The following is a 25,226-nucleotide window of genomic DNA, read 5'->3' on the forward strand; positions in this document are numbered from 1 at the left end:
TCTTTTTGGGTCACAAACTAAAGTTTAACATATTTTCAGGCGAGAATGTAGCTGTGTAAACCTCAAATATCTGCTCAGTTTATCAGGACACCACATATTTTCAAAAGCGCTCCGACGTTTTCGGAGACATCTGTTACCCACTAGCTTGATAGTTAGCCGGGGTTCAAGGCTCACTAGAGCCCTTGAGAACACCGGACTCCCTGCAAATCGTTTTCAAAGCCACTGCCGTCTTTCGTTACTCAGGTTAAACATGACATATAAGTCACTTAGATAACGTAGAAATGTTATTGTTTGGCTTTTTTTAGTATTTTATTTGTTCCTGAGTAAATCGGTTTGGCTGAGAAATAAAGTTATAGTTTTTACACAGCTGAATAAACGTCAAGCAGACAACTGATTATCAGAAGTGTGAGATGCTCGAGAATATACTCCGGTGTCCTGTTATATTTTAGATAGCAAGGAGCAAACGAGACTGAGTTTATTAAACTCCAACGAAACAATCTGCAGATTTCATTAAACTTTAATAAACTATCATCTTGTCTTTATTTTTAGTTAGCACATACCGTAAACACTTCAAGCTGTAAGCTAATGATATTTACATAAGAGCAGATGCATGCTGGTGCAATAAGCTGTACGTTTTACTTCCAATGGATGCATGATCTCATTAGTCGACTAATCGCAAAAATAATCGGTGACTAGTCGACTATCAAAATAATTGTTTGTGGCAGCCCTACTCACAGCACTACCGATCTCATTTAATCGCACAACCATCACTTTCTTGGGATTCAGTGGCATTTTGTAGAGTAGTAGATTTATTATTGCACAGAAATGGCAAACTCATTAGTTCATTTATGCAAGTCTCATCATTTAGTTTAGTTTGTTCTGAGTTTAAAGGTCTAGAAATCCCCTCATTCAGGTCGTCGCCTCTTTATTCTCAATTGGTTCAATGAAGCAGGAGGAATTAAAATAATGGGCTGACAAATAATCTCATTGTAAGATAAAGGTGATGGAAAAATGGAATACTATTATACAGTATAATGCACAAAAGAGTACTCACTTATCTCTTGGTTGGGTTGTGTGTCTATCAACGATCCAGTCATCAGTCTTCGATGAACTGTGTAATCAAATCTGGAGAAATGCAGAGCAGCACAACATAAATAAGACACGGGTAATATGGGTAAATTATTGATGAAAAAACATGGCAAGCTCAAAATGAACGAGTAAATTATTCATGGGTGACACCGCACCATGAGTGTGTCACAGTGTCTGAAGCATTGCTGACATGTCGTATCTAATGAGCTGCTTTAAATCACATTTTAAATGATACTGATGGTTTTCCTTCTCACTCCCTCACACGCGTCTTCTCCCCTCTAAATCTGCAGATAATGAAATGTGTGTGCCTGTGTTTGATATATAAGTGTCGGGCATCAGTGGTGCAGACATAATGCTGTCTGTCTTTCAAAGCACTAGCAACCGGTCGTAAATTGTACTGGAAGACACCCAAACACATGCACGCGCTCCCTTCTTTGACCCCATGAACTGCCGAGTATCAAGGCCATTTTACACAAACCCACGCACATCTGGTTGACATTACAAACATAAAGCCAGCTGTCTTTGGTCAATTTATGAGCGTGAACCTTGTAAGTGAAAGAATCCAGTTTGTTTAATGGTTTGCCGGGATGTGTTTGTAGATGTCAGTGTCAGTGGGTCTGTTTTATTTGTGTATTTTGTGTCTGTGAAGGAATTCGGTTTAATTGGCAGAGAAATACCAATGTGCTCACCTGGTGTCACCTCTGATTTTTGACTCTGTGTGTGTTTACCTTCAGTGGATGCAGCCATGCAGTGGTGGTAAATCCTTTGCCTATCTTGGTCTTTACTCTCAGATGTGAACTGCATACAGACACTCTTAACAGACACACAGACACACACACAGGTATACATGCACACAATTTCCCCCTTGCTCACTGTCTGCACATGGCAAAATCCCTGTGTCCGCTATATCTCCACTCACCTGATCCCCTATCTTCCTTGAGGCTCCTCTTTCTGTCGCCTCTTTTTTTTCTCTCCCTTAATTGCTCTCTTCTTCCTCTATCCCCTTCCTTCCTCTCCTATTGTTCTTTCACAACTCTCCTGTTCTCCCCGTTTTATTAACAGTTTCTCAGTTTCTACATTGACCTTTCCTTTACCTTTGCTAATGTGCATGTGAGTAATATCTTTCATTAGTAGCAATCTGTCTGTGAATATGTCACACTCACGCAGTAGCACTACATCTTCCCTGTGCTGCATTGTCCCCAGAGGGTTGCTGGGCCAGAGGATAGAGACATGCGGTGGTGTGTGCATGCTCTTAGTCACTGGGGGAAGGGAGTTTCTATCGGTGAAGGAATTTTTTACTGAATGCTCCGGGGATTGGATCTTTGGGGATTTTGGCTGGCTGTGTGTGTGTGTGCTGGAGGTAGCCGATTAAATGAATAGGTCCCAGGTGAATTGGTGAATTGGTAGGGCGTTGTTATTTTGGATGGAGGATAGCAGTGAGACTGGGGGGGCTGTCTCATTTACATCTCACTATCTCTCTTCTGTATTCTTTAAAAAGAAGTGCTCCATCAAATGATAACTGGGGACCAATTAGACATCACAATGGTAGATTGATGATTAAAATATGAGTATAGTGGTAAAAAAATTAACATATCAGCTGTCTCACTTTGGGACCACATTTTATGGTTTCTGTTTTGCTCGTGTGTGTTTTAAACTTTTATTTTGACATATGGAGGAAGAGGCCTATTTGCTCTCGAGTGTCGTCACTAGCCCACATTCTTGCCTTTCATTCCATCCGTTTAAGGCCCGACAGCTTGCAAACAGTGATTTAACACACCATATTATTAACACACTGAAACGAGGCGTAGTGCTAAAACTCTTTATATGTGCTTCAGGCAAACAAAGACTTGATGAGCTAATGAACTGATAAGCAGTGTATGACCTTGGAAACCTCTATAGACCTTTATGTAAAATGCATTTTTTTCTGTGTAGCAGAAGCTACATATTCTTCATTTCATAGCTGAAGGTGGGCATTTTAACAAAGGAGGCTTTGGATGGTTGCTTGGTTAGGAGACACAATACAGAAGAGCAGCAGACATCATAAATTTATTCATCATCTTTCCATTGACCTATACAAATGAACTGACTTGACTTGTCTTCATGTCTTGACTTGAACACAATGTGTATTGATATTTTATAATGCAGCCTTGCGTGCTAATACAGTCGCCTGGGTTAGTCATCTAAAGCAACGGACAGTGCAGGCAGGGTAGAGTGGGGGGAGCGAGTGTTAGGGTGATTTGTGACAGAACGATAGCAGCAAGGGTGAAAGGGAAGGTTTACAAGATGGTACTGAGACCTGCTTTGATGTATAATTTGGAGATGGAGGCACTAATAAAAAAAACAGGAGGCCAAGCTGGAGGTGGCTGAGCTGAAAATGTTAAGGTTTTTATTGGCAGTGACCAGTATGGACACAATTAGGAGTGAGTATATCAGAGGGAGAGCTCAGGTGGTGAGAGGCAAGGCTGAGATGGTTTGGACATGTGCAGAGGAGGGATGGTGGCTATAATGGGGAAACAATGTTGAACATGGAGCTGCCAGGCAGAAGGACAAGTGGAAAAGCCACAGAGGGTTGGTGTGACAGAGGACAATGATAGGCTGATATGGAAGAGGAGAGTCATCTGTGGCAACCCAAAAAGGGAGCAGCCAAAAGAAGAAGAACAAAAAGATGTGCAAAAAGAAGTGATAATTCACTGCAGATTCTATGGCAATGTCTTAATTGAGAGCAAGGAGTGTGTCAGTCGTGGATTGCATGTACGTGTCAATAGATAACGTCGGTAAAGCCAGTCTGCTGTCCCTCTTAGCCAGTGCTCTCACACTTTCGCCATCGCTCTCTGTCTCTCCCTGTATCGTCTTCTACTGACAGTCTGCTAAAAAGAATGTAATTAGCCACTCAACCAACAACACAGTCAGAGGGACAGCAGCCATAAATCAGCTGTGTGTGCATTTGAATTGAAAGTGTTTGTAGTTGTGTGAAAGGAAGGGGGGGTGAAAAAAGCAAAAGCAGCAGCATGTTATTAGCTGGGCTGTTTGTGACCTGTGCTGCTTTTTAACAAGGGACCGAGAGGATGAGAGGCATGGGTGGCTGAGAGAATCAATACATGTGAGGAAGGCTGAATGGATGGTGGGATGGATGGGTGGCTATATAGAGGGCAGAGAATAAGACAGCAAAGCATGAAGGATAAAAAATAATGAGAGAGGAATAAAATAAAGGGTAAGGTATAGGGAATGGTTTAGAGCAAGCGGGATTGGAGTAATAGGAGGGAAGCGAAAGCCGGAGAAGAGTGGAGGAATTAAGGTAATGGAAAAGAGGATGAAGGGATGTAACAGCTGATGGATGGAAAACAAGTGCCCTTCACTTTAGGGTTAGATCGAAATAGATCCACTTAGACAAATCCCAGGCCACTTGTCATTAAATGGCACCAGTTAGGTGGCGTGTCCACCATGCTTCAGTTGTGCCACAGATTAAACTAGTCAGGGTGAGAGGATATAATAAGAGGGTAATAGCACTGATACAAACATGTCAATAGATGCATGTGTGCATTTTGAAACTGATGTGGCTGGAGGATTTAAGGGATGCATTATAAAAACAGTCAAAAAAAAAAAAAAGAATTAAGAATAAATCCTTTGCCCAAGAAGCAGCCCTTTCACAAATGAGCATTTATGCACAGAAGAAGAAGAAAAAAAGTTCATCTGCGAGCACTGTGTGTTACAAGTAGGCACCTCCTACAGCAGAGTAACCATGCATAAATCCATCATTGTCGTGTCGCATCCTGCAACTCATCCAGCTTCTTCTTACAGTTGTTTTCCTGTGAAAATTACAAGATAGTTTTTTCCCCCAAAAAATCATTTTATGCCACCATATAAACAGAATGGATCCACAGTTTTGAGTCCATTATTACTTTTATCACACAGTAAATCATTTTATGTAATCTTCTGCATTTTACACGGGCAGTACACTGTTATATTGATATCATGAGAAAACCTGTAATTATTTATGATTGCATTTGCTGTAGTATGTAAGCTTAACTTTCACACAGTGTAAAACCAATTAGGAGTCTTCTCATGGAGGTTTATTGCAAACAGTATGCATTCACACACACATTCAAAGTCAGGAACACAGACACACAGCTTCCCACCCAAATCTCCAGGGAGTTAGTCAAATGGTGAAATGCTTCATCGTTCTACGGGTCACCGAATCTCTCCTCTCTCTCTCAGTCTCTCTCTTTTCGCTGACTCTCCCCCTTGCTCTCATTTCTGTAACCTGCCGCAGTTAATTGAAAGCCAATGGTGTGAGAATATGGCTCTTTGACAGAGAGCGTGCCAGAGTGCAAGGTCTCTCATTCTCTTTTTCTCTCTTTTTATTATCTTGGAAATATATATGAAGATAGATTGAATAAAAACTGAGCAGAAATCTCTGCCTGTGGCCCTTTGGAGGTCTTTAATTTGTATCACATTATTAATGCTGTTGGGTAATCTGCCAGTTTCAGTTGTGGCTTGTTGAATTGAAGTTGAAGAAGCAAAAGCTCAAACTCAAGAATTTCTTTCTTTACTACGGTAATCCAAATGTAGATCACGTAAATCACTCGAGCACATTTTTGCTTGGAGACTTGCTCAGTTTTCTCTCAAAATGACTCTCACATAACCTCTCTTCTGCCTTTAAGCTCAGCCCAGGTTATATTGAAGCTCTTTGGCTTTAGAAAAATATACTAAATATACATCTGCATTAGGAAATATGAATATGTAGAACAGGTCTTTTGCACAGGACTCTGACCAAGTAGAAACAGTTATTTGACAGAGATTGGTGCTCATCAGTTGTTAATAATGACATAATTACATTCATTATAAATCAGCAAACATGTATATTTTCAAGCTAAATTCATTCAGATAAACAATTTGACTTGATTTGACACGACTGTCCTGACAAAGACGAAAAGACGAGTGAAAGTTGCTGTGCTTCATATAGAAATCCAGACTGTTATATATGTATATGAGGTATTTCTGCTAGGAAATGAAGCATGAGAGGAGTGTTAGAAAAGTTTCAGACGAGAAACAATTGTTCTGAGAGAAGCAGACAGGTAGAAAAATGAGAGCAAGAGCAGAAGTAGAGGAGAAAGAGAGTGAAAGTGAGATTTAGAAGTTTAGAAGTTAAAGCTACAAACGAGAGGAAAGAGGAGAGGAGATAGAGTATATATAAATATAATTTCTGGTGGCTTCTTTTGAGCTGAATGCCGCAGGGAATCGTGTAGCAAGAAGGGAAATGAACCACTCCCCATCCAGATGCTGCTACATATGTAAACAGCAATGTGAATATGCTTGTGTGTACATGTGTTCATGACTTTGTGTGTGCATGTGCTGAAGGATATCGGTTGGGTTTTGCATATTTGTTTTACTTTGGATCAGGATGTGTGCAGAGTCACACTGTATGTGCATGCATGCGTGCCCCCATCCCTCCTCTCCTTTCACCATCCATCTCCTGAAAATATTTGCTGTTTGTTTTGACTTTGTCACAGTGTAGTTTAAGCATAATAATGTGACAGGTTGACTGCTGTCTCTCCTTCTCTTTCTTCCTTTTGTTCTCTGCTTTTCTCTCTCTCAGAGCTGCTCAGAAGTTGAGCTTAGCGTCCAAAAAGAAGAAGCAGAAGACGGCTGCGCTCACAGCTACAGTGACATCATCGCCATCATGTGACCCACCCCTATTCCCCACCAATTTTAGCTCCACCCTGTTGATGGCTCCTCCCCCAGCTCCACCTTGTCTCCTCCGTGCAGCAAACAAGATCAAAGATACTCCTGGACTTGGAAAGGTAACAGTAAAAGAATGTTGTGTGGTCATAAAGGGAAGGAAATGGTCAGCAACAACACTCAGATAGCGTGTAGTGTTTGAATGACACTTAGTTGGTACTACAGGGTATAGAGTGTGCCAAGGAAATATTCCCCAAACCATTACCTGAGCTCTTGATAGAAGATTTGAATCAAGCATGTAGTTTACGATTGTGGCTCAAGAGTTGGGAGTTCGCCTTGTAATCAGAAGGTTGCTGGTTCGAGCCCCGGCTTGAACAGTCTCGGTCGTTGTGTCCTTGGCCAAGACACTTCACCCGTTGCCTACTGGTGGTGGTCAGAGGGCCCGGTGGCGCCAGTGTTCGGCAGCCTCGCCTCTGTCAGTGCGCCCCAGGGTGGCTGTGGCTACAATGTAGCTTATCCATCACCAGTGTGTGAATGGGTGGATGACTGAATGTGTAAAGCGCTTTGGGGTCCTTAGGTACTAGTAAAGCGCTATACAAATACAGGCCATTTACCATTTTACACCAAATTCTGACCAGACCATCTAAACGTTGCAGCTAAAATTGAGACTCATCGGACCAAGCAAAATTTTTCTGTCCTATTGTCTGAATTTGCTGGGCCTGTGCACATTGTAGCCTAAGTTTTCTGTTCTTATCTGACAGGAATGGCAGCGGTTGTGGTCTTCTGTAGCCCATGTGCTTGAAGGTTCAGTGTGTTATAGTTAAATGATGCTTTTCTGCATACCGTGGTTATTTCTGTCACTCTACAGATGATTGTGTGGGGGGCCGTTTCCAGTAGGTTAGCAGATCATGAAGCACTGAGAGCAGCCCATCTGGCACCAACAACTATGATCAAAGCCACTTAAATTACCTTTTCTTCCCCATTCTGATGCTCGGTTTGAGCTTCAGGAGATTGTCTTCATGCCTAAATGCAGTTTCTTTTAGGTCACATTCACTAGAAGGTCCCAGGGTATTGTGCACAGTCATAACATCCATCTCTCAACAGTCAAGTGAGGAAGAGCAGAGACAACAAAATGCTTAATGAACTGTAATAATAATAATACCAGCCCACCTACACTAACAGCATTTACTTGTTATATCTTTATTGGGGATGCATCGGGACCTATTAGTGATTACATTACAAAAGATATGCAGCGAATGTGTCCCTGACCACCTTGGCAAGTGGTTTAAGCGATCACATCACAGTCCATTTTGCAGATTGTTTACACTTGTGTTTAGTGCTTCCCACTTGTGATCTGATTGCCCAAAACAAAAAAAGGGTCAGAGATCCCAGGGGAGGTATTTGTAAGTATTAATTTTCTTTTTTTTTCATGTTTAGTTGCATTGACATTTGTGTTGGCAACTGTAAAACGATCTGGTTTTAAGAGCTAGTTCAGTCCTCAAAGTATTCAAATTTGATCAAATATTAAGCTGCTGTATTTTATCGTGACCTTGCCTCATTTATCTAAATGTGTCTACTGGCATGCGTGTGTGTGTCTCCTCTGCTGTAACATACCAAAATGTAACCTACCGGTTACCACGGTAACACATATCAGGCTGACAAAAGTCATCTGTCATTGTTGTCCAGCATGGTATGTGTATGTGTGTGCGCGCGTGTGTGCATTGTGGATGCAGTAGAGGGGGCAAACACACACTCGGTTCTCAAGTGTGTGCAATATTGATCGTCCATGTAATGAGTTTTTAGTGCCCCCTCCTCCACAGTTTGAGTGAGAGGCGTGTATGTGTGTGTCCTTCCTGCTAGAAAATGAATGACTATGGAGGACAAAATCAGACATCAAGCAGCAGTGTCCATTACCACACGCAGAGAAAGAAAGAGACCCCACTTGTCCCATTGTGCTTTTGAGTGTGCGCTCACCAGACACAAGCATAAAATCGGTGTGCAGCACAACTGGATGTGCATATTTTTTCTACCAGGTCTTATCTGTTTATTAATCTGTTATACATTTGTGCATGTGTGACATAATTTGTAGGATGATGCAGGTGTAGGAAGACAGAAGGGAGGGTTATAAATGCCTTTACCAAACCAGGGACCTTCAATAATGTGCCATGGGCTGCAACCATTTGGGCACTCTGCCATCGTGTCATTTTAACTCTGTGTGACATTCATATCAAATACCAGATGAGACCCAAGCTCAGTGTCTCAAGTCAGTTCCATTCCATTTATAATGAGGCAATAAAATTTTACTTTGTGAAATTAATGCAGGATACTACTTACACCCATTTAGTCAGAAAAACCATAAAATACTGAGAACTCGAACCCTTTCCTACAGTCTAAAATTCAAAAACTCTCAGTACTGTGGTATTCTCATTTCTCGTCTTTGGTATCAAATAAAAGATGGGAAACACCAATAATTAAAAAGAAGCTTTCTCTAAACTTTAAAGATAAAAAGGATAAAAATATCTAAATATATAATTTTTTATTGTTCTAACTGATTATTTTGTGTTCTCTGTTTTCTACTTTGTCCCTCCTTTGAATCTTTCTCTCTGTTTCTCTCCATATGGAGATGGCAGATGTCTTCTCAGTTGTCAAGGAGATGGATTCATGCTCACATATTTACAGCCATAGTCACAAACATAACAAATGATTATAAGATCGACCCCTGAACAGAAGCCTCATACAAAGTGTACATCAGAAAGCACGTACACCAAAACCTTCTTCACAGCCTCTGTGACATTTTTTTATATGCTCAATATATTTTCTGCCATTTCACCCCACTTTGATATTCTTTTACCTCATGATAGATGTGTACAAACTGTGTTCTATTACAACTAATTTAAACCAACTATGAGCCCCCTACCACGTACAGTATGTAGGGTTTCTTCTGTTGTGAAATACCTTTCCTTAAGGTGTTTAGTGGGGCTTTCACAAGAACAATTTTTTACAACAAGATTACTGTTGCTAAATAAATAAATGAACAAACAAACATGGTTGTTTTAATGCAATGGTGTTAATGGTATTAATGCAATATCTCTAAACTATTAAAAAATATCTCATGGTTTATTGTTTTCTCTTGGGACTTAAGTTACACTCAAACTACAAGTGCAGGAAGATGCAGACAGAGTCAGTCAGCAGCAGATAGACATGCCATCATCATGTGATGTACTGGTTTGTTCACTCCACAGTTTGAAGGTTGAGGGTTGTTTTTTGGAGCCATATTTAGATGGGAAGGCTGTACAAGTTTATTACACAAGTTCAGATACCTTCTAATTAGTGCTGAAGCAACAGACTAATGAAATGCTAGCATTTCGAACCAAAACCGAAGCACAAACTGCCACAGTTATTTGATTTGATTTATTTAATAACAATTGTAAATGGGTATTCACTGACTTGAGCCAGCCTTAAGTGGTCACGAGATGAAATGCAGTATTCAGCACTGCCATGCTGGCTTCACATATATATTTGTATATAATTCTGGTTCTTTCCATTTAACACAAGTAGAAACCAGCATTAAGCTGCAGTACTACCTATTATGTTGAAGTGGGAAAATTGGTGCTGGATGAATCAGTAATCATATCTTTGTTATCATATCAAAATCACAGTCAGCCTTCCTAAACGTCTTTTTCCTTATGAAATTGATCAGCGTCTCTTTGGACTGAATTCACATTCAGAAGCAGATAATTCCTCCCCACCACTAATACATCCAACCACTGCAAAATCGTTAGTGTTTCTGTAGGTGGTATGACCTGGAGGGGAGTTGTACTGAAGTCTGAGGTGTACAAGGTGAACAGGAATAGAGACAGAGCAGTCTTCTGTGGACCTCCTTTACCATCAGAAACATGCCACTGGAAGAACAGTGATTACTATTAGAAACCTGTATCTCTTCCTGGAGCTCTACAATCAGACTACCTGCTTTGATTCAACTCTGATAATCTATTAGATCAGTGTCCACCGTATATTTACTAAGTTTGCACCAGGAGATAGGAGTTAGCTTAGCTCAGGATAAAGCAACAGAGGAGGAGAACAATTTCTCATAACCAAGAAAATAAATGGAAGTTGAACCACAAGTGTTTGACTTACATCTTAGTTTCCATACACATGAAACAACCAATTCTGTGTTTTTTGCAAAGATAAACCTCTTTTCTCTTATCTGCTTTTTTGTTTAGGATAAAAATGGGTTATAAAAAGAAGAAGGAAAATGGTACAAAAGCAAGGCAATATTCTAATATTTGGAGTATAACAAGCCTCTCCTCTGAAATCAATTTAAGCTTGCCAAGACCTAATCAAACACACAGTCATTCATATGCTGACACACTAACAAACACACACACACTTGCGTGCACACATGCTCACGCAAACATATGGGAAGAAAATGGCTGTGGTGACATTTCTCTAGTAAAAATGTCACCTGCGGTGGGGGTTGGTTCCCTGCTGAAATGGCATTTGCACACATTCACGCTCACACATGGGCTTGCATGCTCACATATTCATGGGATTATAGTGTACAATGAAAGCTGTCAAGGAAGCAGCATAGCCCCTGGTGGAAACGTGTACGATACATCCTGCAGAATACATGGGCCTGCCCGTGAGTGTTATGGGGGGTTAGTGTTCTCCCCGATGTTAATATGGCACCAAACAGATTGAGACATCACATTTAAGGCCAGGGGAAATCAACCTGTGCAGGTCAGAAGTACGTGTGTGCTGCAGAAAGAAAGACAGAGAGAGGGGTCCGGCTTGCTCTATCTAGGGATGTCATATTGTTTCTATACACGATGCTTCTGTACATGTTGGTAAGCTCCATCTCATTTTAATCAAACCAGTCTGTTGGGAACTTTCCATTCAGAGCACTGACAGCAAGGGGAGATGTATATCGGTAGGAAATTAAACTATATATGCTTTATCACTTAGGAAACAATCTATAGAGTACACTGACATTCAGCAGAGACTGAAACATTATCATCTTTGAAGCTGTCAGATGAAAAGCAAAGATAAAAAAATTGCAGAGGAGTTCCAGCGATTGGATAAAAAGGATTTTCATCTATAATTAAGAAAGATAAGTTACACTAAAAAGACTTTCTATGCATCTTAAATTGACTATCCAAAATTAGTTTTATAAGCTATGAGTTTCATGATGGATTTATCACCAGCTGTCATCAGAAGTGTCGTTTAGCAGTTGAGATAAGCTAATGCTTGTATCGCTGCTAGATTATGGAATCATAATTCTCCACTTCTAAACTGCGTGCATTCGCTGTCTTTTTAGTCTTCGGGAAGAATCTGAAAATATTGGACCTTTTCTTTTTTTTGTTTTTGCAGTCGAGTCTGGAGAAAATATTCTTGTGTGTCATATGTCTGTTTCCTTAGCCACGTGAGCAGCATTCAAAGCCGTACTGTTACTCTTAGAAATACATGAGTATGTCACAGTTGCCCCAGGGGTACATATCCTCTTTTGAGCTGCCTATTGCACTTCATTCACAGTTTTATATGTGATCTACATAGAGTTACCTGAAGAAGGATAAGACATTTTATTAGAAGTGTTACAAAGGCTAATATGGGAAGCTTTCACTTGTCTACTCCTTCCCCGTCTCTAACCCATCTTCGTCTCATCTCTTATCTAGTGAAGGAAAAGCCTTATCTTATTCCCACTTTTATATCTACTCTTCTCTGTATCTGAATGACAATGAAGGACTGAGATTTTTTTTCCCTTTTCTTTAATCTCTGTATCCAGCATTTTGCACATGTGCTCACTCACAGATTGTGAGTTGACCTTGGGGTGAAATGATACTCCGACAGCTAATCAATTTTTAATAGCAGCCACGATTCCCCACAGGCCACAAACTGTGTTCATCTATGTCATGAGTAAGCACGTGCAAGCGCATTTCCGTGGGCCTTTGCATGTCTTTGCACCTATCCGAGTGTCCGGGCTTTTGTATCTAGGTGAGTGAGTCTGTTATAGGAATCCAGTACAGTATCCACTTTGTTCCACCTACTAGCTGAAATATTAATGCTGTCAGTATTGGCAAGCCTGAAGCATGCGAGACTCAGACACACACACACACAAACCCACACAGTTAGCATGGGTGTATAACACTCTCGAGGCTATATAATTTAAATTGATGTGCCTTAAATTTGATGATAGACAAGAGAGCCAGTCAGGTAATTCCTTTCCTCAGTAAGAAACGTTAATTTTTACTCCTGACGGATCAATTTTTTTAAGAAATGCTTGACACACAGCATATTAGATGAATGTTCTCCTCATGCCTGTGCAGGTTTTTTCCCCAGGAACCACAATTTTACAATTTCATCAAAAAACATGATGCCGGGTTTGGCAAAGGATACTTTTAAAGAGTCCTTTTTTCCTGGTTCAGTGAAGCTTACAAGCAGTAATATGACCATTAGAAAGCATATGTATCAGCTGCTATGGATAGTGACTGTCACCCAAGAGCGTATCGTCCTTCAGTGTTTCATAATGTTTGTAAATATGCAAGTGATTTCTAGTTTAACTTTGTCCCTAGTCAAATATTAAAATAATTTATTAAAATAATCTAACATTGGTATCATATTAAAATGCACATAAGATAATATTGTAAATAATACAACAGCAGTAACGAAATCATTGAAACTCCAGCACAGTAGCTTGTGTTTAATGCACTGTAACAGCAGAAGGTGGAAAGAATAATAAGACAATGAATTAGTAAGCAGCAACCTGCAATCACATTGTGGCTACTACTGCTATGCTAAATGACAGAGCAGTGCTTTTTGATCCTGTTGTTAAGCTATGGCTCAGTCAGAGTCAGATAAACTTAATTTATCCCCAAGGGGCAAATTCCAAAAATTGCTACATTTTATGTAGAAAGAGAAATTTTGGAGAAGTTAAAAGCGTGTTGTATTTCCTCTGTGGCCCATAAGCTAAATAAAGCAGTAAATGTTCTTTAGGTACCTGCACCACAGGCCCCTAAAGAAAATCCAGAAGTGCCTAAAGGTGAACATAGAAGTCTTATGTGATTCCAAAACATTAAATTGCTTCATTATTTCACAGTTTCTGGTACAGCAGAGCTCATTTATGTATATATCAAACCTCAGGGTTGTAATATCTCGGCAGTACATCCAAAAGAGAACAGCTAACATGAATCTTCTGAGTCTGCGAGCCGAGGTGAAATGAATAAATTAGTTCAGATTAGAATTGATTGAAGCCTGAACTTTCTGTTCCTATATTGTACTTGTATCGCTCTCTTTGTACATGTGTTTGCACAAATGTCTGTTTCTGCAGTCTTAGGGAACCAATTAGAGCTCAGTCTCAGTCTCTTATTGATTTTCCAGCCAATAGCGATGAAGCTCTGCTGTAAGGGGGCTATCGAGCAATGGTCTCTAAGCTCAGGGTTAGTTGTTTAATTCCTTTCCTTAAATTGGCTCAAAGACTTCATTGTGGTATTTAAAGTGGAGGATCAGGAAGATCTGTGAAGGCCAGTTTTCAGAAATATGTCCTCTTCTTTCTTTTCTCTGTGAATGCGAATCAAACATACACTCTGACACGTTCGAAAGATGTTCAAGCATTTAAGAATTTCTGTTTCAGGATAAAAAAAGAGCAAAGTATTGATGACGTTTAAGGTAAGGAAAGGCGAGCGAGATGAGATGAGAAAATGGAGTGGGCTGAGATATTGAGCATTATGGTTTGTTTTTTTTCAAATATAGAGACACTGAAGACAGTAGATGGTTTTCCGTCTTGCAAAAGGGAATAACAGACAGAGCAGGATAAAGAGAATATTTAAGGTGAAAAAAGAAGAGAGGAAGTGAGGGTTGCGTCCAAAGAGGGAGATGGACAGAGTTTGAGAGCACCGTGACAGCCGCGTTAGTGTCTGGAGAGTCATTAGTGACCCATTTCTCTCTCAGGCTACATCTTTCTTTCTCTCCCTTCTTTTTCATTAAACAGAGCAAAGAGCCCATTAGCTTTGTGTTCCTCCTGCAAATCTCATATTGGCTGCGCCACATTTATTGATTCACCAGAGCGAGTAGTCCAAGGATCCTCTGAGATTATTGTGGGTGTGGGTTTTTATAAAACATGCAGACAAATGATTTCACTACAGATCTCATCTCAGATTAAATGCCTTAAACTGAGTGCTGAGCCCAAATGTTTCTGAAAAACAAAGCTGGTGATTAAAAGTTGAACTACACTGTATGTAGTGGCACAAAGGGACCTTAATTATTGTGGTATATTTTTATATTTTAACTTAGAAATAGTTTCCCTCTTGATGTTCACCATCATTACTGTAGAGTTTTTTATTGTTGGTATAAAAGGTAAGTGAGGTTAATGGCCCTTGGTGGGTCTTGCGATTTCATTTAATCTTTTGAAAAACATATAGGAACAGCATTTTGGCCCCACTTATACCTCAGTCTCACACACATACACGCATACATGAACACCTTCCACACTCTTGGACATGAGGAGGAAATGGGCTCTTAGGGGGGGAAGACTTTATGAGTTACGCCTTGTAAAGCATGCGTTGGTGAAATCCTTCCCCCTAGGCTCTTACTCATGTGATGGGCTCTTTTATTAGGGTCAGGAGAGGGCTTAGTACTGAAGCTAAGACTGTGTGGGAGAGATTGAGCTTGTGTGTGTTGTAGGTATAGGTGTTTATTTATTTCTTTTATTTGATTTTTTTTGGCACAAACATTAACCCAACTTTAAGGCTCAGTATGTTCAGTTTTCTTAAGGTCATCAAATGTTACACATTTATTGCATTTGGTATCTCGCTTCATTTCACGCCCTCACCTATAGACAGGCTTTAAGGTTTAACCACATGTGCTATTAACTCCATATGAGAAAGCTGGTAACATCCACACTCTTTGATCGACACTCACAAAATTGGTTGAACCGACTCTTAAAAGGTCTGTGGTCATTTGGTGATGCAACCGAGAGAAAGCCTGGCAGCGTGCTTTTATTTTTAATAAATCGGGGTGGGTTTGTTCAGTCTAACATGATTTTGTTCTGATTACTTTTAGCTCTTTCACCCTTGGCTAAAAGTTATTATTTAAAAAAATGATAGCAGCAGAAATAACCTCCCTTGGCAGAAAATTTACTTTATATAGGTAAGGTTGATGTTATCTCACAGCACAGAAATGTAATGGATGACAATTTTCACTTGAAATTTTTTAATTTTTTGAAATTTTCACAGCCAGGGACCCCTACTTAGGGTGCTAACACACTTATTAGACCACCTGGCAGAAAATTACGATTTTTATATGAAACAAAGCCATGGCATGATGAAGGTTTCGTGCTTTTCAGCATACTTTTATTAACTCTAACGGTTGCTGTCACGCTACACACACAGCTGCAGCTTTTCAGCTCGCAGCTGAGCACTCCACTACCAACAACGCCATGACAGGGTCCAGTTCACACTTTAAACCCGGCGATTGCGGCATGACACCGGCATGATTGCGGATGCCGCTCAGGTGCGTCCGCTCCCCTGCAGTGGCACTGCAGACCACGCCCCGCCACATATTTTTAGAAATCTGTTAAAAATTATATTATTTGTTAGGCAAATAACAAACTGAATTACTAACCTACCGGTAACTAACCTCTTTGTCTAGAATTCCTTCTTAAGGTTCAGTGTCTTACCTAAATATACCTTGACATGCAGACTGGAGTGGCCAGTGAATCTATCTATCCTGCTTCTGATTGGTAAACAACCTGTTCTACCTCCTGAGCCACAGCTGCCCAACTAAAGACCTTGTGCATACTGCTGGGGTTACCATTATAGTAAAAAAAAAAAAATATATATATATATAGTTTGGTAATTACCAACACTGTTAATTTAGAGAACCTGGTAGTCGTTTAAGCACCGTACATAAATGCATTGTTGACTTTACTTGTAGTAAGCTAATACTCAGCAGGATTTGGAGTTTTTGGGATTACTGTGTGATGGGTAATCCCATGGTTACGTTTAACTGAAAGCACACTTCAGGCGATGATTCATCTGTGCTAACAAGCACAAACAGACAAATGATTTCTCTCCTGCTCTCTCCCTCCCTCACAGGAGCCACATCTTTTTCATGTGTCCGGCACCTTTGTGCCTCGTAGATATAAAATATGACAGGGTATGACACACATAAAAACAGAGTTCACTGAATTTTTTTTTCTTACTAAGTGCCTCAGTGCAATATGAAGTACTGAAAGCTTAGCACACTTTGTAACTATTATCATAATATAATTGATATTGTCCTGCAAATTCTCAGCTTATGACATCAGGTGTTGAAATACTCACACTCTGCCCCATTGCATGTAATTCATGTATTATATTTGTATTACCTTGATGTACAGCTGAAAGTCTGCACTTTAACCGTCTCCTGTTTGTTTGATATAAAATCCACTGTGTTGGTGTAAAGAGGCAAATAACAAAAAGACCCAAAAACAAAAAAGTTTCATCGTTCAAAAGGATGTAACTATACCTGTTATATTGCACGGGGGGTGAAGTTAGATGCTTAATCCTGTTTCAGTGTTTGAATCCAGTTCTTGACTTAACCAGTAGCTGCTTCTCAGATGAGACTTGGAGGCCAAAATTAATGATGAATTTATGTAGTTTCTCTCAGATTCTGCCTGTCATTAGCTGATCTGATGTTTGCTACATCTGTCATGCCGTTTGCCATAAACCGTCACGGTGTCCAAGGTTTTTGGAAATTTCTGATACTGTGACTTGGTCTATTAACACTATTAACATGTTGTGAAGAGAATGACTGCAAATGAACAAAATGTAACATCCATCCATCTTCTTGTGCTTATCTGGGGCCGGGTCGCAGGGGGCAGCAGCCCAAGCAGAGAAGCCCAGACCTTTCTCTCCCCAGCCACCTCCTCCAGCTTGTCCAGGGGAACACCAAGGTGTTCCCAGGTCAGCCGAGAGATATAATGTCTCCAGCGGGTCTGCCCCGGGGCCTCCTCCCGGTGGGACATTCCCAGAACACCTCACCCAGGAGGCGCCCAGGAGGCATCCTTGTCAGATGCCCAAACCACCTGAACTGGCTCCTTTTGATGGAATCGCTACCTCATCGTGGTGGAGGGGTTTGTGTGTCCCAGAGATTCCGGTGGCTATGTTGTCTAGGAGGGCTTCTGCTCCCTGGTAGGGTGTCCCATTGCAAATTGGTCCTGGGTGAGGGACCAGACAAAGAAACATTCAGAAGACCCCTATGAGCAGAACACCAAGCGAACAGTTCACCCTACCCAAAGTAGGGTTACCGGGGCCCCGCCCTGGAGCCAGGCCCGGGGAGGGTGCCCGAAAACGAGCGTCTAGTGGCCGGGCCCAAAAAAGGGACATAGGCCCATCCTCCTGCAGGCCCACCACCCACACGAGGCGCAGTGGGGGTCAGGTGCATTGTGTCCCAGGCGGCAGCCAGAAGTGGAGGCTCTGGCGGACCAATCACTGGCTACCAAGAATATCAAAATGTAACATTCACACTAATATAACTGATTATATCTAAACTAAATAGTTCTCATTTTTCACACTTACATTTTAAGGTACAGGAAGAATTCCAGGCAGCTTGTACTACCAGTTCAATGAAAGGCATCTGACATTGACCGAGACATAAATTCTGTATCAAAGCAACAGAGACACAAAACATCTGTGATATTTGAATAGATATAAGACATTAAGGATGGCACACACTTCCCACACAGTTCATCCAATGTCACAGTGAAAATATCAAATGCATTTAATAATCAGGTTGGCTCCTATCAGCCGCTGAGACAGTTGGTGTGGTTAACACTGAGTCACAAGAGCACCTGACACCCAGTGCCAATCATCCGCTTCAACCGAGTCTCTCTCCCGATTGTCAAAGGAGAAGTGCGATGTAAATCTTCAGGATAATCCTGTACTGCATCGCAGGGAGGAAGATTTAGTGACAGACATGAAAAGAGGAAGACAGACGGGCTGAATCAGAGAGCGATATAGTCAGCGAGACATCAAACAAGAAAGAGAGACAAAGACAAATTCACACAGATGAGTAATGGAAGGAGAAGATGAGCAACAATAAACTGCTGGGAAGTATTTCAAACTTGAAAACACCTTTTACCGACAGAGACCAGGGCTGTTTATATGTTAAAATGTTCTGGAGCTCAGTCAGATTCGATGACGCTGCGTTTTGCAGCCGCTGATATCACAGAAAACAACAACAGCTGCCAGGCGGCAAATTGCGGCTGCTAACAGTTTGTGACAGGAGTGGGAGGAAAAGGACGAAGGAGAGGAGGAGTGAAAGCTAAAATAGAATTCCTGCAATTCAGGCTTTTGATGTGCGGCAGTGAAGTGGAAGTAGAGAAGAGGTGTGAACAGAGAGAAAAAAGGAAGGGATTTAGGATAGAAGGAGAAAGAGATAGCGAAAGAGTGACAGGTAAAGGAGGGGAAGGGATGAGGGAGGTAAAAGTACTTAGAGGGAGTAAAGTGATGAGAGGGAGAGAGAGCATGTTACGACTTGTATAAGCGCAGAACTAAAAAGCGGAATTTTTGTGACTCTGGTTTTGTGGCTCTATGTCGTTTGTAGCTAACATGAAGATGTCTTCCAGCAACTCTACTTCACAGTAATACATACAAGGTCTGCTCATGGCTTTGACACAGGCAGATTTCTTTAGCGGGGAAAAAGTGTTCATGCTTTAAAAGTGAAATAGAAATGGGTGGTTGGCATGAGGAAAACCCGAAACTCAACAGAAGCTTGTCAGACTGCTTCATGTTTCATGACAAGTGATCTCAGACACTGGCAAAGTTTTCTAAACTATCTCAGAAAGTGTGACTGTATCAATGTACTTTCACACTGCTGTTTGTCTGAGTGCCCTGCTGACTTTCTTGTTTTTGTTGGATCAAAAGAAATCCACCCCTGCAGAAAAATTGCAAACAAACAAGCTGATTCCCAAACGCACGGTGGGAATCAAGCTTTGACTGATAATCCTGCATTTACCTTTAGCCTCCTGTCTAAAAAACAACCTCTGTTTTCGCTTATTGTCTTACCCTCAGGTGAAAGTGATGGTGAGAGTTTGCCCGGTGTCTCAGTCTGATGCAGCCGAGTCCAGTTCCTTTCTCAAAGTGGATCCCAGGAAGAAACAAATCACCATCATGGACCCATCAGCAAATCAGACGCAAAGTGCTGCCTCTCAGAAAAGGGCCGGAGCCAATCAGGTCCCACCAAAGATGTTCACTTTTGATGCAGCGTTCCCTCCTGATGCATCACAGGTCAGAGACATTTTATGTGACAAAGTCTGGTAAGATGACTATAAATAAAAACAAAATTATGAACTTCACGCTCTTCTTAAATTTTGTTAAGAACTGGATACCACACTGGTAGATAAAATGTGTGGTTGCAATGCAAACAAACACTGTTGTTAGTAACAGACTAATAAAATACAGAAATTTCTTTTCAAAAACTGGATTATGAGCTTCTTGGACAGGCTCTACCATAGCTGCTATTTTATTTGTCACATCTTTGCATTAAAATGCTCTAAAAAGCAACAGTTTCACAAACAGTGTAATGAGGATGTGAGCTGGGGGATTTAACAGAGAAGTCTGGAGACTAAAACAGTGAAGTTGCAAAGAATAGAGGTAGTAAGTGGGGACAAGTTTAAACACCTGGAATCAATGATCCAAAGAAACGGACGGTGCACAAGAGAGTGAAGAAGAGAGTGCAGGCAGAGTGGAGTGGATGAAGACAAGTATCGGGTGATTTGTGACAGAATGACAGCAGCAGGAGTGAAAGGGAAGCTTTACAAGACGGCACTGAGACCCACTATGATGTATGGTTTGGAGACGGTGGCAGTAACAAACTGACAGGAGTCAGAACTCACTAAGATGGATGAGATTAAAAATGAGGAGGCACAGCTCAGATGCTTTGGAGAAGAAGTTAGAGAGGCAGGCAGAAGAGGGATAGTGGATATTTTGGAAAAAGGATGTTAAAGATGGAGCTGCCAAGCAGGAGGAAAAGAGGAAGACCAAAAAGGTGACATGGATGTAGAGAAGGAGGTCAGAGTTGGTTGGTGTGACAGAGGAGGATGCTAAGCATAAGGTAGGACTGAGACACATGATCTGAAAGAAGTCTTTGACTTGCACATTACCTTTACTTTTGAGCCACAGAGGTCGCTGCTTGGTCGGTATGTGCATTTGCATGAATCTAGGCGAGATGTGTTCCCCTGGATAAGCCAGTGAGATAAGCTTAAAAGAAAATGCTGATTCTTTAAGACATTTATAGAACCAGAACACAGTAATACTGACAATTACAGGGAAGTTGCCCGTCATCTCCTTCACACCAACAGTCAGATGTTTAAAAAATCAAAACAAAACAGCAGAATCCTAGCTCCAGCGCGAGTGTGAATAATGTTTGTCTAAAATTGAATGTATTTCTGATTTACTTGACCCTGTTTATTCCTCTGTCTTCCTGCGTTAGGCGGAAGTGTGTGCAGGAACAGTTGCTGAGGTCATTCAGTCGGTGGTGAACGGAGCAGATGGCTGTGTCTTCTGCTTTGGACACTCTAAACTGGGTAAAACTCTCACACACGCACACACACACACACACACAAAAACTACAAAATCAGAGCTTGGCTCGTGAGTCTTCTTTAGTGAGTGTGACCATCGGTGTGTCGGCTCTTCACTTGGCCGTCGCTCCACTAGCCCTCATCTATCAGAGAGAGAAAGAAGAGGATTAGTGTCTGCTGAAGCTGAAAGCATTCTCGGTCTGCTCTGTCTGTGTTTCTGTCCTTTTCTCCCTCTAATCCTTCTGAAGCTGGTTGTCAGAGAAGTTCTCTTAAAAAGGGTCAAGGCCCCTCACTGCATTGTGCAACATGTCTGATCCCAGACATACACTGAGACAAACAAAGACCCACCACAAACACGCAGACACACACACGAATAAGGCTTCATCGACTGTGGGTCAGCCGCTGCTGTGTTTGTCCTTGTAAACACAAGCAGCATTTCCCCTTCTCAGTTTGTGAGCCTTCAGCTTGAGTTTCTAAGTCTCCTTGAACTGCAGAGCATGACAACAGCAGAGATATGACACTTCGACTGGCGCTGCAGTGCAAAGATCAACATGTAAACCGCTGTTTGGTTGCTGTGAAGCAAAATCTTGCCAAATCTGAAGAAAAAGTCAGCTCAACTCAAACCACAGTCAGTCAGCAAGATTATGTAAACACTACCCAGCTGAATTTCATAAAACTTGGTGAGGATGTGGAGAATGGGCAAACGATCGCTTTCTTTAAAATGGCAAAATACAGCAAATATTTCGATAACTTTTAATTTGTCTTTTTTTTCTATTGATGGTGGTTGATTGGTTCCCTTGCTGCAAATATGGCGTGAACAGTGTTGTCAGTGTCTTTATATGGACCATAGGAAGATTAAAACTACTTAATGGAAGCTAGTAGGAATTCAATTAAGAAAATAAAGTTGGAGAGACTTTAAAAAATCAAGTGTATATACAAATTTGATGAAGCGTCATCATGATCTAAAGGTTGTGACTCAGATGATGAGCTGCTGACTTCCTGTTTTCTTCTTAAACACATGACAGAGTAGGTCTGACTATACAAAATGTCATTGCAAAACAAATATATTCAACGCTCTACTTCTTCATATTTTACCACTTTTTGTTTGTGGCGAATGTAAGAATGGTCACTATACGGACATCTTTGAGCAGTCCATCACAACTCCCGGTGGCCCAATATCCTATCTAATGAAATAGCATTAAAAATAGATCATGCACATAACAAATGTGAAAACCACCACTAGGGTTTACACAGTCAGCACAGAATGATAGCAGAAATAGGATCCAGGACAGATCAATCAAACAGATGCACATGTAATCGTCACACTCCCAGGACAGAAACAACATGGTGCACAGTGCACATACGACAGCTTGTCTAGATCCGCGTTTGTCATTTTAACATGAATACATATTTTCATTCAGCTGTCAAATATTGACATGCAAAATACAGACTGTCTCGTGATTTATGATGCTTGTGATTCATCCTGTGTAATATGGCTAAGACTGAAGCTAATATCCTGCTGCCGGTGTTTGATTATGTTAATAACACTGCAAACTCTTTTATTTGATTGAAATCAATTTCTCAATCAGTTTTACTGCTATATTAATGCCGTGACCTCACTCATAGATGTTCAAACGGCTGCTGCTGTAGCAGCAGATGAGTTAATTCTTTGTGATCCAGCTCACCTAAGGCCATGGATTTTAATGAGACCGCATTATAATGGCATTACCTTTTTACTAATTAAAATGGGGAAAGTAACACAACGAGCATTTACCTTCGGCTCTGTGGCCCTTGGCTGTAGACACATGTGGGGATTCTGGCACAGACCAGCTACTACACACTCATGCACATTTTTGCAGTGAGCAAAAGGGAATTCATTAAAAAGGAAAAATTAAATAAAAGTCTAAATGATCCTGAACAAATGGATGAACTTCAGGAATTGAATCCTCTTGCTTTGAGTCATGTGTGATGGATTTTGTTATCGTTACTAGAGTAGTGTCCGTCCTTAGTAATGATGAATGCGGGTGTCTGCGTAAGCTCGTGTGTGGTTGTCTTTGAACTCCTGAAACAGCTCTGCCATGTTCCCTCACACATATTCACTTTCTCTCTGATAGCAAAGGTATATTAACCTGATGAGACCAATTCACAGAAATATGCATAAACTGCACATACATGGATACAAATGCATTATGATAAGTCAGTGGAGTAGGCAGCTATATGAGTACAATTTGCAGTTTTCAGTAGTCAGAACAGAAGGACGCATTATAGAGCCACATATAAACTCCCACAGATGTGTGTTTTAATGTGTTCTTTGTCACTTGCACACAGGCTTTAAAGGCAAAAAAGAGAAAGGGTGGTTGTTCAAGTGCTCTGTGGTTATGTTAGTGGTACTACACAGAGCCGTTATGAGTCAGGGAATCCATCTGATCTGCTAAATGAAAAGAAATCAACTGGTAAATCTGATAAATCAAAGTAAATGACCCACTGTTGCTTTAAAAGAGCTCTTTAACATAGCGGATGGCAACATTTTATATAATCTTTAACATGTGTTTAAAAGCTTTCTTTACATTTTATCTGGAAAACTGAGCATTGTGAATTAAAGAAGTGTATTGCTTTATAAATACTACTACAACAGCACCAGCTTTCGGATACTTAATACAACTCTCTTTGTTGTATTTTTTATCACATTTTTGGGACAAATCATCATTTTTGACAGTAGTCTAGATGCTCCAGGAAACACTGAGTGCAGAACAATGTAAAATTACATTGTAGATGACAACTTCCCCTCCGTCCTTTCTCGGAACAAATCAGACACATTTCTCTACCCTGCATCACAGGAGTCAGGCTTTTGATGTCGTCTGTCTTTCGTGCAAGTGTTCCCACCGGTGTGATTGTTAGGTGTGACATATGGCTTTGTTTAGGTGTGTGTTTGATCTCCAACTTCTGACAGCCAGAGCAGGTGTGGGAAAGGGATAATCATCATCTTGTGACTGAAAGGGATAGACACATGCATTTCACACACACATCTATTCACACTTATTTCTGTTGATGTTCTTTTTGATAGATCTTCAGCTTATTTCCCGTTCACCATTGTCTTTCTGGCTTTCTCATTCAGGTAAATCTTACACGATGATCGGCTGCGATGACTCTCTTCAGACTCTGGGTATAATCCCCTGTGCCATTTCCTGGTTGTTTAAGCTCATCAATGAGCGAAAAGAGAAAACTGGTGCACGCTTCTCCGTCCGCGTCTCTGCAGTTGAGGTCAGTGATCGCAATGAAACCTTAATTTGAAACATTCCCTGCAGAAAAAAACGAGTGCAAATCCTGATGCAGACATTTGACAAATCAGGGCACTGATAGTCTCTAAAAAGCACTGGCAGTAGCTGTCAACTATCTTTAGTATCTGTCTTCTCTCAGTGAAGTAAAATTTTAATTTAAGATTCTTCTGGCCAGATTTAGTCCTAGACAGATGTTAAGAAAACTGAGAAAATAAAATGAGGAAGCTACTGTTGTTGAAATAATCTGTGCTTTTGTGCAGGTTTGGGGAAAAGAGGAGAACCTTAAAGACTTGTTATCTGAAGTGGCTACAGGCAGCTTACAGGATGGGCAGTCACCTGGGGTCTACCTGTGTGAGGACCCCATTTGTGGCATGCAGGTACACATGCACAAACACACAATTAAAAACATCACGGCTTACCTTGGAACTGGTTCATGTCACTTGTACCTGTGGATTTAAACCTTACAGATTCAGACTCTGTATAAATGTGTTTTCACATCAAACAGCTCTCTGCAGTCTTGGCTTGCATGTGAACCCACAGACACTCGTCTTGGAGGAGATGATCTAGTATCATTTACATTAAGCTCAATAACCACAACTGATAAATGAACATAAAAATAGTTTTAT

At 40.9% G+C, this 25,226-nt stretch overlaps 1 protein-coding gene across 2 annotated transcripts in view; it reads left to right on the plus strand.

The window, feature by feature from the left end:
* kif26ba (kinesin family member 26Ba) overlaps positions 1 to 25,226 on the plus strand; it is a 98,089-nt gene that overhangs the window by 43,221 nt on the left and 29,642 nt on the right. For both annotated transcript variants that reach the window (XM_040012098.1, XM_040012099.1), the window contains exons 5-9: positions 6,686 to 6,890; positions 19,815 to 20,030; positions 21,235 to 21,328; positions 24,438 to 24,583; positions 24,861 to 24,977. In XM_040012098.1, coding sequence (XP_039868032.1) covers positions 6,686 to 6,890; positions 19,815 to 20,030; positions 21,235 to 21,328; positions 24,438 to 24,583; positions 24,861 to 24,977 — 778 coding nt within the window. The remainder of the gene's footprint in view (positions 1 to 6,685; positions 6,891 to 19,814; positions 20,031 to 21,234; positions 21,329 to 24,437; positions 24,584 to 24,860; positions 24,978 to 25,226) is intronic.

Source organism: Simochromis diagramma, unplaced genomic scaffold (assembly GCF_900408965.1).
Source record: "Simochromis diagramma unplaced genomic scaffold, fSimDia1.1 OVJJ01000603.1, whole genome shotgun sequence".
Classification (NCBI taxonomy): domain Eukaryota; kingdom Metazoa; phylum Chordata; class Actinopteri; order Cichliformes; family Cichlidae; genus Simochromis; species Simochromis diagramma.